The 12,750-nt window shown below is 25.6% G+C and overlaps 2 protein-coding genes across 6 annotated transcripts; both read right to left on the bottom strand.

Moving 5' to 3' along the window:
- Window positions 1-4,601, bottom strand: LOC107999419 (phospholipase B1, membrane-associated-like). 4 transcript variants are annotated; one of them, XM_017059237.3, is made up of 7 exons: window positions 4,320-4,601; window positions 3,807-3,881; window positions 3,355-3,566; window positions 3,037-3,213; window positions 1,773-2,071; window positions 700-878; window positions 1-352 (listed from the first exon to the last, which is right to left on the bottom strand). In XM_017059237.3, the coding sequence occupies exons 1-7, from the start codon at window positions 4,471-4,473 to the stop codon at window positions 180-182; spliced, it is 1,269 nt and encodes a 422-aa protein (XP_016914726.2). In that variant the 5' UTR covers window positions 4,474-4,601; the 3' UTR covers window positions 1-179. The 4 variants fall into 4 exon arrangements, with proteins under 4 accessions (XP_016914726.2, XP_016914727.2, XP_016914729.2 ...); XM_017059238.3 differs by having other exon boundaries at window positions 1-313; window positions 4,320-4,596; XM_017059240.3 differs by lacking the exon at window positions 3,037-3,213 and having other exon boundaries at window positions 4,320-4,589.
- Window positions 4,602-7,399: 2,798 nt separating this feature from the next.
- LOC107999468 (phospholipase B1, membrane-associated) lies at window positions 7,400-12,750 on the bottom strand. Of its 2 annotated transcripts, none has more exons than XM_017059336.3 (7): window positions 12,282-12,750; window positions 9,907-9,993; window positions 9,227-9,438; window positions 8,921-9,115; window positions 8,440-8,735; window positions 7,817-7,995; window positions 7,400-7,732 (listed from the first exon to the last, which is right to left on the bottom strand). In XM_017059336.3, exons 1-7 carry the CDS (start codon window positions 12,412-12,414, stop codon window positions 7,584-7,586), a joined length of 1,251 nt encoding a protein of 416 aa, XP_016914825.2. In that variant the 5' UTR covers window positions 12,415-12,750; the 3' UTR covers window positions 7,400-7,583. The 2 variants fall into 2 exon arrangements, with proteins under 2 accessions (XP_016914825.2, XP_016914826.2); XM_017059337.3 differs by having other exon boundaries at window positions 8,921-9,097; window positions 12,282-12,748.

The raw sequence follows: 12,750 nt of genomic DNA, 5'->3' as shown, positions 1-12,750 counted from the left end.
TTGGAATAGAATTTAATTTTATTTATAATCGAATAAATTCCAATAATAATAACCACTAAAAATAAATATTACATTAGATTGTTAACTAGAATGGCACTTCGATTTCATCACATTAGATTTTAACATTTATAATTGCAATTAAACAAGTTGATAGATATCGAGAGAAGAAAGAAAAAGTTCTATTTCGAATTTTCACGCGTCATCAGGAATGGTCTTTCAGAAGTAGGACACAAAAATTTTTCAAATATCGGTGTCCAAGAGGTAGATTTGTTACCAACGGGTTCTAACAAACTGTTCCATAAATTATTCGCAACTTGAAACACAACAACAATTTCTTTTTTTTGTTGGAATGCTAACAGAAAAGTAATTGAATTATATACATACATGGTGTCAAATTTTTTAATCTGTAAATCAGAATTTCTCGTGAACTGTATAAATAAATAAATAATTTATGTAATTTGTATAAATTAATTTTTTTATGAACATAAATAAATAAAGCTTACATGAAGATCATATACGTACATATGTTTTTTTTGTTATTAGATAATATTCTTTTTGTTTAAAATAAATACATATACTATCTTTATGTTAATCCTATTATTTACATTAAATTGCTGAACATTTTTTTTATTCACGAGCAATTCTCACTTATATAAATTAAAATTAGACACGTTATGCGATTAAATCTGGGATACTCACTTTGTGCATTGCCTTTCTGGTTTAAGTGAAAGCAATCAATGGATAAGTATGATAAATCATAATATCCATTGTCAGTCAATGGAAGCTTTGAATTTTTGAGAAATGGTAAAGCGACTACAGTGAAATCATTTCTATGAAATTCTGGATAATCGGCAATTTCTTCCTCCAATTCTTGCCATCTGAAACATACGATACAAATGAATATTTATATATGTTCATTTTAAAAGTGATATCGAAAGTTATTCAAAAAAAAAGTGAAAATAATAGAAAAAGAGATGCAAATTAATTAAATTCTCATTAAAATAGTCAAAGATGTCTATGGGATATGAAGAAGTTTAATGGACATGATTAATCTAAATGTTAAGAGGGATTGCGTGTCGTCGATGCATTTTCAACGATTTCAATTTAATGATTCAAAGCCTCGTTGAAATAATTTTAATCTGATATGATTGGACAGCAGCACGTTTCACATTGATAAACAACTGCTTAAGATCGATGATATTTCGTTGCTTTTATTTTATTTCATATAGAAATAATTATGTATTCCTAGTTCTCCTAATTTTTTATTAAAATTAATTGATGCATCGTTATTAAAATTGATTAATGACTCTCTTCGAAAATTAATTCAAGAATTTCGGTCATATTCATCCCTTTCGTGTTTTTCAAATTTTTCATTATTTGTGATGTCAAGACTGAACTGAAGAGTCTCAAGCTTTTTATCCAGTAAAGGAGAACGAATTGTCTTCTAGTTACGCTTCGAAAAATCTGATTTATATTCATTTAATATGCTTCGAAAAAAGATTAGAAAAGATACCTGAAAAATTGCTATAATGGATCTCCAATAAAAAATTCCTGGACCGTGTCGACCCGTTGTTGCGATAGTTTTTTTCTTGGCAATTGTTTTTTTTTGAGAGAGAGAGAATATTGGTTGGAAATATTTCTAACATTAGGAATAAACAGATATTTAAGCGTACGAGTAGGATCGATGAATAAGTTAGTAGTGCAATTTTATTCGATTCGTTCGCGTAATAATGCCAAGAGCTTGAATAATTTCGAAAATTCATAAATCATACCTTCTTATTACTTTATAATATTCCTGCCTCCGATCTTGAAATTGCAAAGCAAATAGGCACGAGCATTCGATCAATGTTGTTACGTAGCATTTCAACGAGTTTCTTCCTTTGCGTGAAGCGACGAGTTCTTTTAAATGAGGCGGCAATTGAATGGCAATAAATGTCCTTGGCAAATTGTCTCTTAATATTCGAAGAGTTTTGACTAATTCGATTTTATGATTTTCCACAATGGACCATGGAGAGGGAACTGCACATATTTCGGAACAAAAATCATTATGCCCGATAAATATCGAAATTAACTGCAAAACAGAACGAAACGAAAATTGCGTAAATAATTACGAGAATTGATTTATATATACAGTAATATTTCATATTTGATGAATAGTTCTTTTTTCATTCGTGCTTATGATTCGATTAATATTTTCAGATGAATAAAATAGTTCGAGTTAGTAGAATAGGTTAGTTCGAGTGAACTTTAATTATGCATTTTAATTGGTGAGTGGGAAATGTATGAAAGGGAAATGCAAGATGCCTGTGAAATATGATAGAATCGAAAAGGGGATGATTTATGATTAAAAATGAATCGAAAATATAAAATAAAATTTTTTGTATGGGATTTTACTTTTGGAAAAAATAAAATTTAAAAATTTTATATACTTGGACACAATTTCCTTTGCTTATACTTATTTGTATCACTGGTTCTTGCATTTGTAATCTTATCGATCGTTAATTTATCTATAATATATTATAGTTTGTTTATAATATATTTTTAAATAATATGGAAATTTTATTCTATATTGATTTTTAAACGAAAATTATCCTCTTTTGGGTTTTATCATAAATTCAGAGACACCATGTATACATATACGAGTAACAAGTAAGAAATATTTTGGGAATTCAAAAGCAATTAGAAAATATATAAACATATGTATGTTTCATTTGAATTTGTAATCGAAAAATATAGTTAATTTCATATTTTAATATTTATATTTAATTTATAAAAAATAATCATTAGTATCGTGTAATTATTCTTGAGAAAATTCTCAATTTTATAATCTTGTTTAATTGTTCAATTAAATATTTTAACATTTTCAATATATATTTCCCACTTATTACATTATTTAATTAGAACTTAACTCAAGTAAACTGATATTATAAAAAGAAATGATATCATTAAATATATGAATTTTAAATTACTCATATTGTTCAATTATCTTGTTATCGGATATAATGATTTATAATGATAATTATTATTATTACGAACCTTCCAATGCTTCTTTACGTCTATTCTAGCATCCTTCTTTATTTTATTGATTAGATATTTAGCCATGAAAGGCAAATCTTTAGACATAGCGCCGATCTCAGCAACGCTCAACTGCGAAGCTGATTGAGAAGTTAAAGAATCTTCAAGCGCGTAACCTATTAACTCGGGGTTGTATTCCTACATAATACGTCACATAACAATAAAATTTTTCTATCAAAAAAAAAAGAAAAGAAAAGAAAAACGAACGTAATCTGCGCTGCTGTTCAATAGTTATATTCATTTTCGATCCAATCATCAATTTATAATCATTAATCATACTTTGAGGATATTGGGGAGGGTAAGATACGTCCGCCAAGTCCCTTTACCACCGATGTTCGCCTGCACCCCTCTGTTCTCCACGAATATTTCCAGTAGATTTTTCGCAAAAATTCCAGAACCGGCTGTCAAAGAATCCCCTATTGCCGCAATCACATCTATGTCACCTGGCCTCAAACGATGGACCGAATTCGGAATTTTAGAAGATCTACCGCCTGAAGAAAATCAAGTCAAAATTTTTAGAGTATATGATTCGAATGTCGTTGTATATATAAAACAGGATTGGTTGTATGTAATGCAGCTTTATTACACGCGCATGAAAACAGTTTGAAATTTGTACTTTTAGAAGTTTACAATATCAAATTTTGAAGCAAAGAATTTAATTCAAATTGGGCAATGAGGAATATAGAAGATTAATTTTTTACGAGAATTTCGATGATAATTGAATTAAGTACCTGTTACGTTGCAAGGAAATGGAATGTCCAATTGAATATTTCTTTGAAAATTCGTTGGAGTTTGTCCCTCATTTTCTGTAAGATAAATATTAAGTACTTGTAATATTTTTCCGAAGAAAATATTATTTTAATCCAACAAAATATTAAACAACTCGACCAATTCAAAATTTAGAATATTATTTCAGATTAATATTTCAGATAATTCAAATTATTGTATTTTTCCCGTGAAATCCCTTCAATTGATAAATTATATATTCGAACAAATATATTTCATATTTATTAATTTTTCTACTTATTCAGCACTGCTTAAAATCAATGTCTCGACAAAATTCTACTTTTTTTAACGAAAATATGTATCTCGTAAGAGATGCTTCATGCTCGTACATTCTTACATAAATCCCATCTCGACTAACTTTCTTTAAAAAAAAATCATCTCAGAATAAAAATTTATCCTTTCTATTATCAGAAATACAGAAAACATTGCGAACGAGGTAATAAACCTCGAACACGTACCGAAAAATTGAAATAGATGAATATAATTACGAATTGCACGCCATATGAAGAGATTGGGCGGTGAGTCTAAGAAGGTCCTCTGAGACGCTGCCAGCACGCATAATTGCGAGAAAATACACAAACCAACTTGAAAATTGACCATCATTCGTGTCATCACTTGGTTAATTAAATTTTCACATTGATGTTCCGATAAGTAAATTTTTCCGTTCAGTTATTTGCTCTGCAGCGATACCGAGTGTGCCTGAAATTGCATCACTCGCCTCCCTTTTAAGCTTTTCCACCATCCCGGACAGAAAATGTATGAGTATAAATACAAATGCGAATGCGTATCTTTTTCAAGGACCTTGATCGTGAACGTATCAGACTGTTTTTTCAATGAGATTGAACGGCCTCCAGAAGAAGATTAATCCCTCGTTTCCGCGATGTAGGGAAGAATAAGATATCTTCCCGTCTCATAAAATATTTTATATTTTTAAGCATGGAGATATTAATGGATATATTAATGGAAAGATTATATTCATCGATGATAAATTTGGTTAAACAGGATATCCTGAATTGTAATGTTGTAATATATGTAATATCTCTAATAATATCTGTAATATCACGTTATGTTGTTTCAATTTTTATTCATATAAAAAGATAATTGAACGATAAATTTGATGAATTTAAAATGTCATTTATTTGAAAATTTCAGCTTACGATTACGATTGAAATATTTAAAATAATTAAATTTTTTATTATAAATTATCGAATAGTTTTTTTATAGAGAATATTAATTATCTGGTTCTAAAAAAAAAACAAAGAAAATGTGATTTTTATGATGGGATTTATGGTTTCAGATCTCCATCTATTAAAGAAACTACGACAATTATTAAAATACATCTTCTTCTATAATTTTTCTCTGAATTTTTTACTAAGAAAATGAGTAAATTACCAATAATTGTCTTTTGTATTCTGTATATCACGTATTTTTTAAATCAATGTTGTGTAACAATCGATTGAAATTTATAAAAAAAAAAAAATATGACTTATTCATTATTGATAGAAAAAATTTATCATTGAGAAAATTTGTGATTGATTTCATTTATCGAATAGATGGGAAAAACACTATTATTAATTAAATATCAAATTTTATTTTTATCATTAATTTTCAAAATACTGCTACATCTATCTAAATATAATATCAAAAATATGATAAAAATAGCCAAATGAAATACAAAATTAATTAAAGCAACCTAAAAAAAAAAAAAAAAAAAGAAAGAAATAGTTAAAATATTCCCAAGTGAATATTTATTTTCTGAATAAAAAACAAAAAATTGTGAAATTTACATATAAACTGTATCCTTTTTCATACAAATTATTCTTATTTATGCCTATCGTTGATTCAATGAATCAAGAAGCCATTTCAAGTCCAAAATTATATTTCGGAACAGTTGTAATTGCGACGTTCACAAGTAGTTTTGTGTCTGATCGATCCGATCTTTTTTTATTTTATATGCCGCCGACGAAGAAATCGAGGAACGTGACAAAGAGACGTTCTTAGAACGGTACCACCAGGAAGTTCATGGTATGAATAAATAAATAATAATCGTATCTACCGGTATTCAAATATTTCGATGATCATCATTCGGAAATCTTTCGTACGGATGATGTTATGTTTCGTACAGATGATGATGTAGCACATTAAAAAAAAAAAAAAAAATTAAACAAAGATATTGTAATTGTATACATTTATTTATAATTGCTATTACATTTATTTTATTTATTTCGTATCACTTTTGATTTGAACATTTTATAGAAGATTTATTTTTATTATATTCATTATAATAATAATCATAAATAATTATATTTATGATTTATTAGAAAAAAAAGTAATAATATTTTTTTTTCTATAAAAGAAAATTTATGATATATGTTCAAAAATTATATGTATTGAATATAGAAGAATTATTAATCACGAATAATTGAAATGGAAAATAAATATATCTAATTCTTTCTAGTTGAAATTAGATATTGAGGGGAAAAAATTAGATATTGTCTAATATGGCTAAACAAGTAAATATCGATTATATTGCTTGATTAATATTTGCTCAATCGCTTATTAATATGCTTGCTTAAACAATGCTCAATTATTATTCTAATGATAGACTATGAAAATAAGACAGACTTGTATAATAATATCATACAATTTTTTAATAAATTAGTATAACATATATTTTAGCATATTGTACGTTGATATTTTGTTATCTAATATAAATTGTAGCTTCATAGTAAGACTGATAAATTTCTAACGATTTCTTTCAACTGATTTATAAAAATATTCCACACGAATCAAATATATAAGAAATATATTTATATGTAATATATATTAATTCAATTTTTGAATTACGTTTTTATTATTTTCATTAAATATAATTCTGTATGAAGACAATGGAAATAAAAATGATGTGACATTTATGTTGTAAATTGAAATGGTACACACGATTTCCGTGAGTAATTTTTCAAATTATGCTGAATTATGCACGAAGAATACGAAATATTTGCGAATAATTACGTACATTACGTATATACTTTAATCCAAATATTTGAACTAAGAACTAAGAAAAAAATTTCCGACGATTGATGCTCAAAATAAACCAACATAAATATTATGCAGCATGCATACTTATATATATATAAATAATAAATGTATATATATAAAAAATGAATAATATCAAAATTTTAATTAATGAATTATTTAAACGAATAAAATTAGAAAAATTAATAATTGATGAATGATTATAAATATGAAAACGAAAAATTAAAATATTAAAAAAGAGATTAAATAAATGAATTAAATAAATTTAATTTTTTTACAGTTATTTCATATTTATTTTATTTTATAGTTTCCTTTTTATAAAATCTATAAAGAATAATTATATAATTTATTGTACTTAGCATTAAAGTACTTACTCAAAATTAAATTAATTTGTTTTACGATTAGATGGAAAATAGATTTTAAGTTATACAACATTCTTGGATAGAATACGTGTAATCATCTAAAAAAAAAAAAGAGAATAATGCAGAAAAACAATATGATATAAAAAATAGCCTTGATTTTATTGAAATATAAATAAATATTTTGTACTGATACAAAAACGATTCAATAATCAAAATAACATTATAAACATTCAAAAAATAAATGTGCAATCATTGTACTAAATTTCAATACTTTTAGTACTTTAATTGGATGGATTATAAACGCGATTCAAATTTTAATTGATGTCAAATTATATTCCGTGAGTTTTCACGTGTCATCAGGTATGGCCTCTCCGAGATAGGACATAAAAATGTTTTAAAAAAATTTTGATACGACATCTGGTTGGACTTGTTACCAATTGGTTCCAACAGATTGTTCCATATATTATATGCCACTTACATGAAAAATATTAGAACATTATCTTGTAGAATGCTAATAAAAAAAATCATTATATTAATCCATCAGTTGTTATACTTACGTATCGCGTGACTTTTTTGACTCAAATGAAAACAATCGATGGAAAAGTACGACAAATCGGTGAGTCCGTCTTCAGCCAGCGGAACTTTTATATTTTTTATAGCTGGAAGACTTATTACGGTAAAGTTATTTGTATGAAATTCTGGATAATTAACGATCTCTTCCTCCAATTCTTGCCATCTAAAAATTGAAATAAAATAAATTATATTTTACAATTAGAATCGATATTAAACGGTCATAAAAAAATTGTAGGTATGTGAAATAATGAAAAAATAAAAGAAATTTATTTCATTTGGATCAATTTTGACTCGAGCCATAATTTTTCACGATAAAATTGTATAATCGAAATTAAACTAAATTAAACTAAAAGTAAATATTTATATTATATAATCGTTCTTCTAGGTTAAAAACATTTTTTCATGTTTTGCAAGATATATTGAAATATGTGAACTTTTTTAATTTTTCTTTTTTTTTAAACAGTATTTCATATCGTTTGTAAGAAATCTAGAAATATTTTAATTTATTTACTCTATTTACTCCTGAAAGAATAACTGGAATAATAAAATTTCACTTTTCCTTCATGTCTCGAAATCTTGAATTATTTCAATTAAATATTATACAAACTTGTTTATTATTTCGAAATATTCCTGTCTTCGTTCTTTGTATTGTACAGCCAGCAAACATGGACATTCTATGGTACTTATCAAATAGCATCTCCACGAGAATCTTCCTCTACGTGCTTTTGCTACTTCTTTTATGTGAGGTGATATTATAACAGCGACAAAACTCCTTGGTAAATTATCTCTTAATATTCGAAGGGTATTAATTAAATCTTTTTTATGATTTTTCAAAATGATAGACGGAGAAGGATTGTTACACATGGCGCAAAAATCATTAGGCCCGATCAATATTGATATAAACTGCGAAAAAATGTGAAAAGAGATATTAGATAACGATAATCGCAATCATAACAATTTATTAACGCTTATTAAAATAACAATTTCCCTCTAATTTGATTTTAATTTTAAAAAATATAATGTATTAACATATAGTTTAAAATATAAAATATTTTAAAATTATTATGTATTTTGTGCGAAATAGGAACCTTCCAATGATTATTTATATCTATCCTCGGATCCTTCTTCATTCTATTAATTAGAAATTTAGCCATGTAAGGCATATCCATAGAGAGTGCACCACCTTCAGCCACGTTCAATTGCGAAGCTGGATGAGAAGTCAAAGAATTTCCAAGTGCATACCCTATTAAATTATGGTTAAACTCCTGTACATAAAAAAAATTCTGCATACAAATTTTATATGACTCAAAGTGAAGATTTTTTTTATGAAAAAAAAAAAAAAACAATTCTATTAAATTTACGATCGTTTAATTTACGATCATTGAACTACGTACTTTGAAGATATTAGGAAGCGTCAAAACTTTTCGCCATGTTTCTTCACCACCGATAGTCGCCATCATACCCCTGTTTTCAATACTTAACTGCATCGTATTAGTCGCAAGTAATCCAGCCCCTGTTGTTATAGAATCGCCCATCGCGGCAATAACATCAATATCACCTGGTCTCAATCGATTTACTGAATCAGGAACAGTGGGAGATCTGCCTCCTGCAAATGTTAAATTATCAAATTACGAAACGATTATTAAATTTTATGTACTATTATTTTACGATAGTATTATAAACTTATATATGAATATAATTTTGACAATAATAAGAGATGGTAATAGTTGTATATATGAATATAACTTATATATGAATATAATTTTGACAATAATAAGAGATGGTAATAGTTGTATGACTGCACGAGATATAAATGGTATAACGAATATTATTCATTTTCGTTAGTATGAATTCAGAGGTTTTCCATGAAATATCAGAAATGAACGAAAAATGATATATATTTACTTTAAATCTTTCTTTTCTTTTGATTCATTTTTTAAAATTTTTTTTTTTTTTTTGGTAAAATAAATCGAAATTTTGATCATGTTTGAATTTATTATGTATTTCGTAAATACTTATTGATTTTCGTGCAATTATTCAACTTTTAATATTGGTTGAAAATTTGTTTAATTACCTGTCACGTTGCAAGGAAATGGAACATTTATTGGAAATTCTTTTTGAACTATTCCCGCCTTTTGCGCATCTAGTCTCTGTCCTTTTTCTTTTACGCAAAAAGAACAATTATTGAGTACTTGTAGTACTTTTTTCGATGCATTTATATCAAAGATATATAAAAATATATTCCATTTTTTTTTGTTTTCTCTTTTCACTTTTTAGACTTTATCGATAATTTGGTAATATTCTGCAAATTTAATTCTTCAGGAAAAGTTTCATTAATACTTCCTCGAAAAAGATTTATATATTTTTATTTGTATTATTATACATGTGTACTTATTGTAATATTTCACAAATACTATTTCTTAGAATATTACTAAATATTCATTCTAGATGTACGACTTTTAATAAATTTAATAATAAATTTTATAATAAATAATAAATTTTTAATTGCTGCCAATGTTGCAGCAATGAAAAAATAGTGATTTTAAATCTCAATTTTTTGAAAGAATAATTTTATTGTAAATATATATATTTTCTTTTTAATTCTTAGAATTAATAAAAAAATTCTTGTTTAATTGTGATTTAATTGTCTTTATACGTATATATATTTATAAATATAATTTAATATATTTCGTTATGAATTTGAACATAATTTTTTTTAATCATATTAACATGTATAAATCATTTTAATTACTCAAGTAACTTGTACGTTATTTGTTATATGAAATAATGTTTCATACGAAAGATTATGTATTTATTAATATATTAATCAATACAAATATTTGTCATAAATCATTTTCCCTAAAAAACTATTCAACTATTCAACCTTAATTTATTATTATTGATGATTTAGTAATTTTTTTTATAAAAAATAATAATTTACATTATTTTTATATAATTTAATTAATTCCAAAAAAACGAAATTAATTACGAAATTAGTAATAATGTTAAAATATACTTAAATTATTAGCTTCGAACATCATATTTTTGTGTGAGACATTTCGATTTAATATATTATTTATATAAAATAAAAAAATAAAATGAAAAAAAATTGGCAATGATCCTAATGATCTTGAAAGAGAAGAAAAAGTTATGAGAATCAATGTGTATTAATATACTTGTTTATCTTACAGTAAAAGAGAATATGTAATTTGACATAAATTTTATTTTTTCCATCATGATTATTCACAGAATTGATAATTTTTTCATTTTTCTTTCAAGTTATTTACATGCACATTTTTAATAATTTTTTTTCTGTTATTTGTACGTTGTGATATTATATATATGTGAAAAAAAAAAATGTCATTTTAATTCTAAAATTTTTTTTTTTCCTATGTTTACACGTACAAAATTTCCTCCCCTCTTATTTTATAAGAAAGATAATAGTAAAGTTGATAATATTAATAGAAAATTATTTGAAAATTTATTTTAACAAAATGAAATATAAAATATTATTCATATACAAAATAGGAGAAAGTGGAATCTAACTTGTTTTTTAGATTGACAAAAGATCAGAGAATGAAAAGAATACCGAACGATACTGGAATCTTTAAACAGATTTTGCACAATTATAAAATGAGAATTTTTCTTTTTATCATTTAAATATTTTTTATCATTTTTATCATTTTTATCATTTATCAGGTAAAAGATTTCACTTTTTAGCACATATTCCACTATTTATAAGAACATACAAAACCTATGTTCACTAAAACAAGGTATAGAAAACTCAGCTCAGCTTGAATTCACGTTATAAAAAACTTGATATACATATATGTAATTATTTGGATAATATACTTATTAATATTATTTTCTGAAATAGTTAATATGATAAGTGAAATGAAATAGTTACCTTTAATCTTTGAAATAATAAAGTATTAGTGCTATATGTTTCTCAGAACGAAAATAAAAACGTACGTACAATTAATATTACAATATTCCAAAAATATAACAATAATATTTGCAATTGAATATTAATTTCAGAATAGATTGCAATCCTTGCGTTACATGTATATAATACCGAACTATCCGCCATTTTTCTTGAGATGAAATTTACAACTTATTAATTTTTATCGTTATATGATATATTCATATAAATAAATTTAAAATTTTATCATCATAGAATCATAGAAGTTGAATTTCAAAAATCTGAATCTTGAATCAAAAATCTCATTCATTATAGTAACATTGAAATTAACACTTGATTTAATACAAAACTTAATATATCTATGAATATTTTGTTCCCATCAATTTTAAAAAATATCCCTCCAATTATTATAAATTCTCAACATCTCATAAGAATTTCAATGTAAACGCACATACAAAAATAATTTTTCACATTCTCACAAAATGATCAAAATTGCAAGAAACGAGTAAAATCAATTGAATACATACCAAAATTATTCAATATCCAAGTACGCATCAGACGAAATAACGTCAAATTGTCTGGTGTGTCTAAGAAAGTCTTATTCGTTGCTGCTGTTATCACGCATATTTTCAACAGAAAGCACATATGTAACTTGATCATGTCGATCAATTCGACGAACGAGAGTTTTTGAAATTAAAGTTTCGTGACCAACTTCTTTATATCTTTAAAGTTACTGTTACTGATCAGTTCTCAAATGATATGTTTTCCCTTTCGAAGTTTGTCTCTCGACTTAAAGTGGGAGAATTACAACATAAGGAACAAAAATTACCTACGTTTGCCGCTGTTTAAGTGTTACAGAATACTTTGACTGTGTATTGAGATGTGTATGATGGTCTTTACAAATAATACAGGTTCGGCATGTGATTGATGAAGCGCATGAAGTTGTTACGTTACGCGAGTTTGGATAAACTGCAAAATAATGTGTACAGAGCAAGC

The sequence above is a fragment of the Apis cerana genome, linkage group LG7 (genome assembly GCF_029169275.1).
Source record: "Apis cerana isolate GH-2021 linkage group LG7, AcerK_1.0, whole genome shotgun sequence".
NCBI classification, from domain to species: domain Eukaryota; kingdom Metazoa; phylum Arthropoda; class Insecta; order Hymenoptera; family Apidae; genus Apis; species Apis cerana.
Note: the sequence above shows the minus strand (reverse complement) of the source record. Positions and strands in the feature narration are given on the sequence as shown.

Excerpts from the sequence above, each read along its gene's own strand:
- LOC107999419 (XM_017059237.3), bottom strand. The coding sequence starts at position 4,473 with ATGACACGAATGATGGTCAATTTTCAAGTTGGTTTGTGTATTTTCTCG. Across the intron at positions 2,072-3,036 it reads ACGTAAAGAAGCATTGGAAG|TTAATTTCGATATTTATCGG; the intron begins GTTCGTAATAAT and ends TCTGTTTTGCAG. Across the intron at positions 353-699 it reads CCAGAAAGGCAATGCACAAA|CATTCCAACAAAAAAAAGAA; the intron begins GTGAGTATCCCA and ends CTTTTCTGTTAG.
- LOC107999468 (XM_017059336.3), bottom strand. The coding sequence starts at position 12,414 with ATGATCAAGTTACATATGTGCTTTCTGTTGAAAATATGCGTGATAACA. Across the intron at positions 9,439-9,906 it reads ATTTCCTTGCAACGTGACAG|GAGGCAGATCTCCCACTGTT; the intron begins GTAATTAAACAA and ends TAACATTTGCAG. Across the intron at positions 8,736-8,920 it reads ATATAAATAATCATTGGAAG|TTTATATCAATATTGATCGG; the intron begins GTTCCTATTTCG and ends ATTTTTTCGCAG.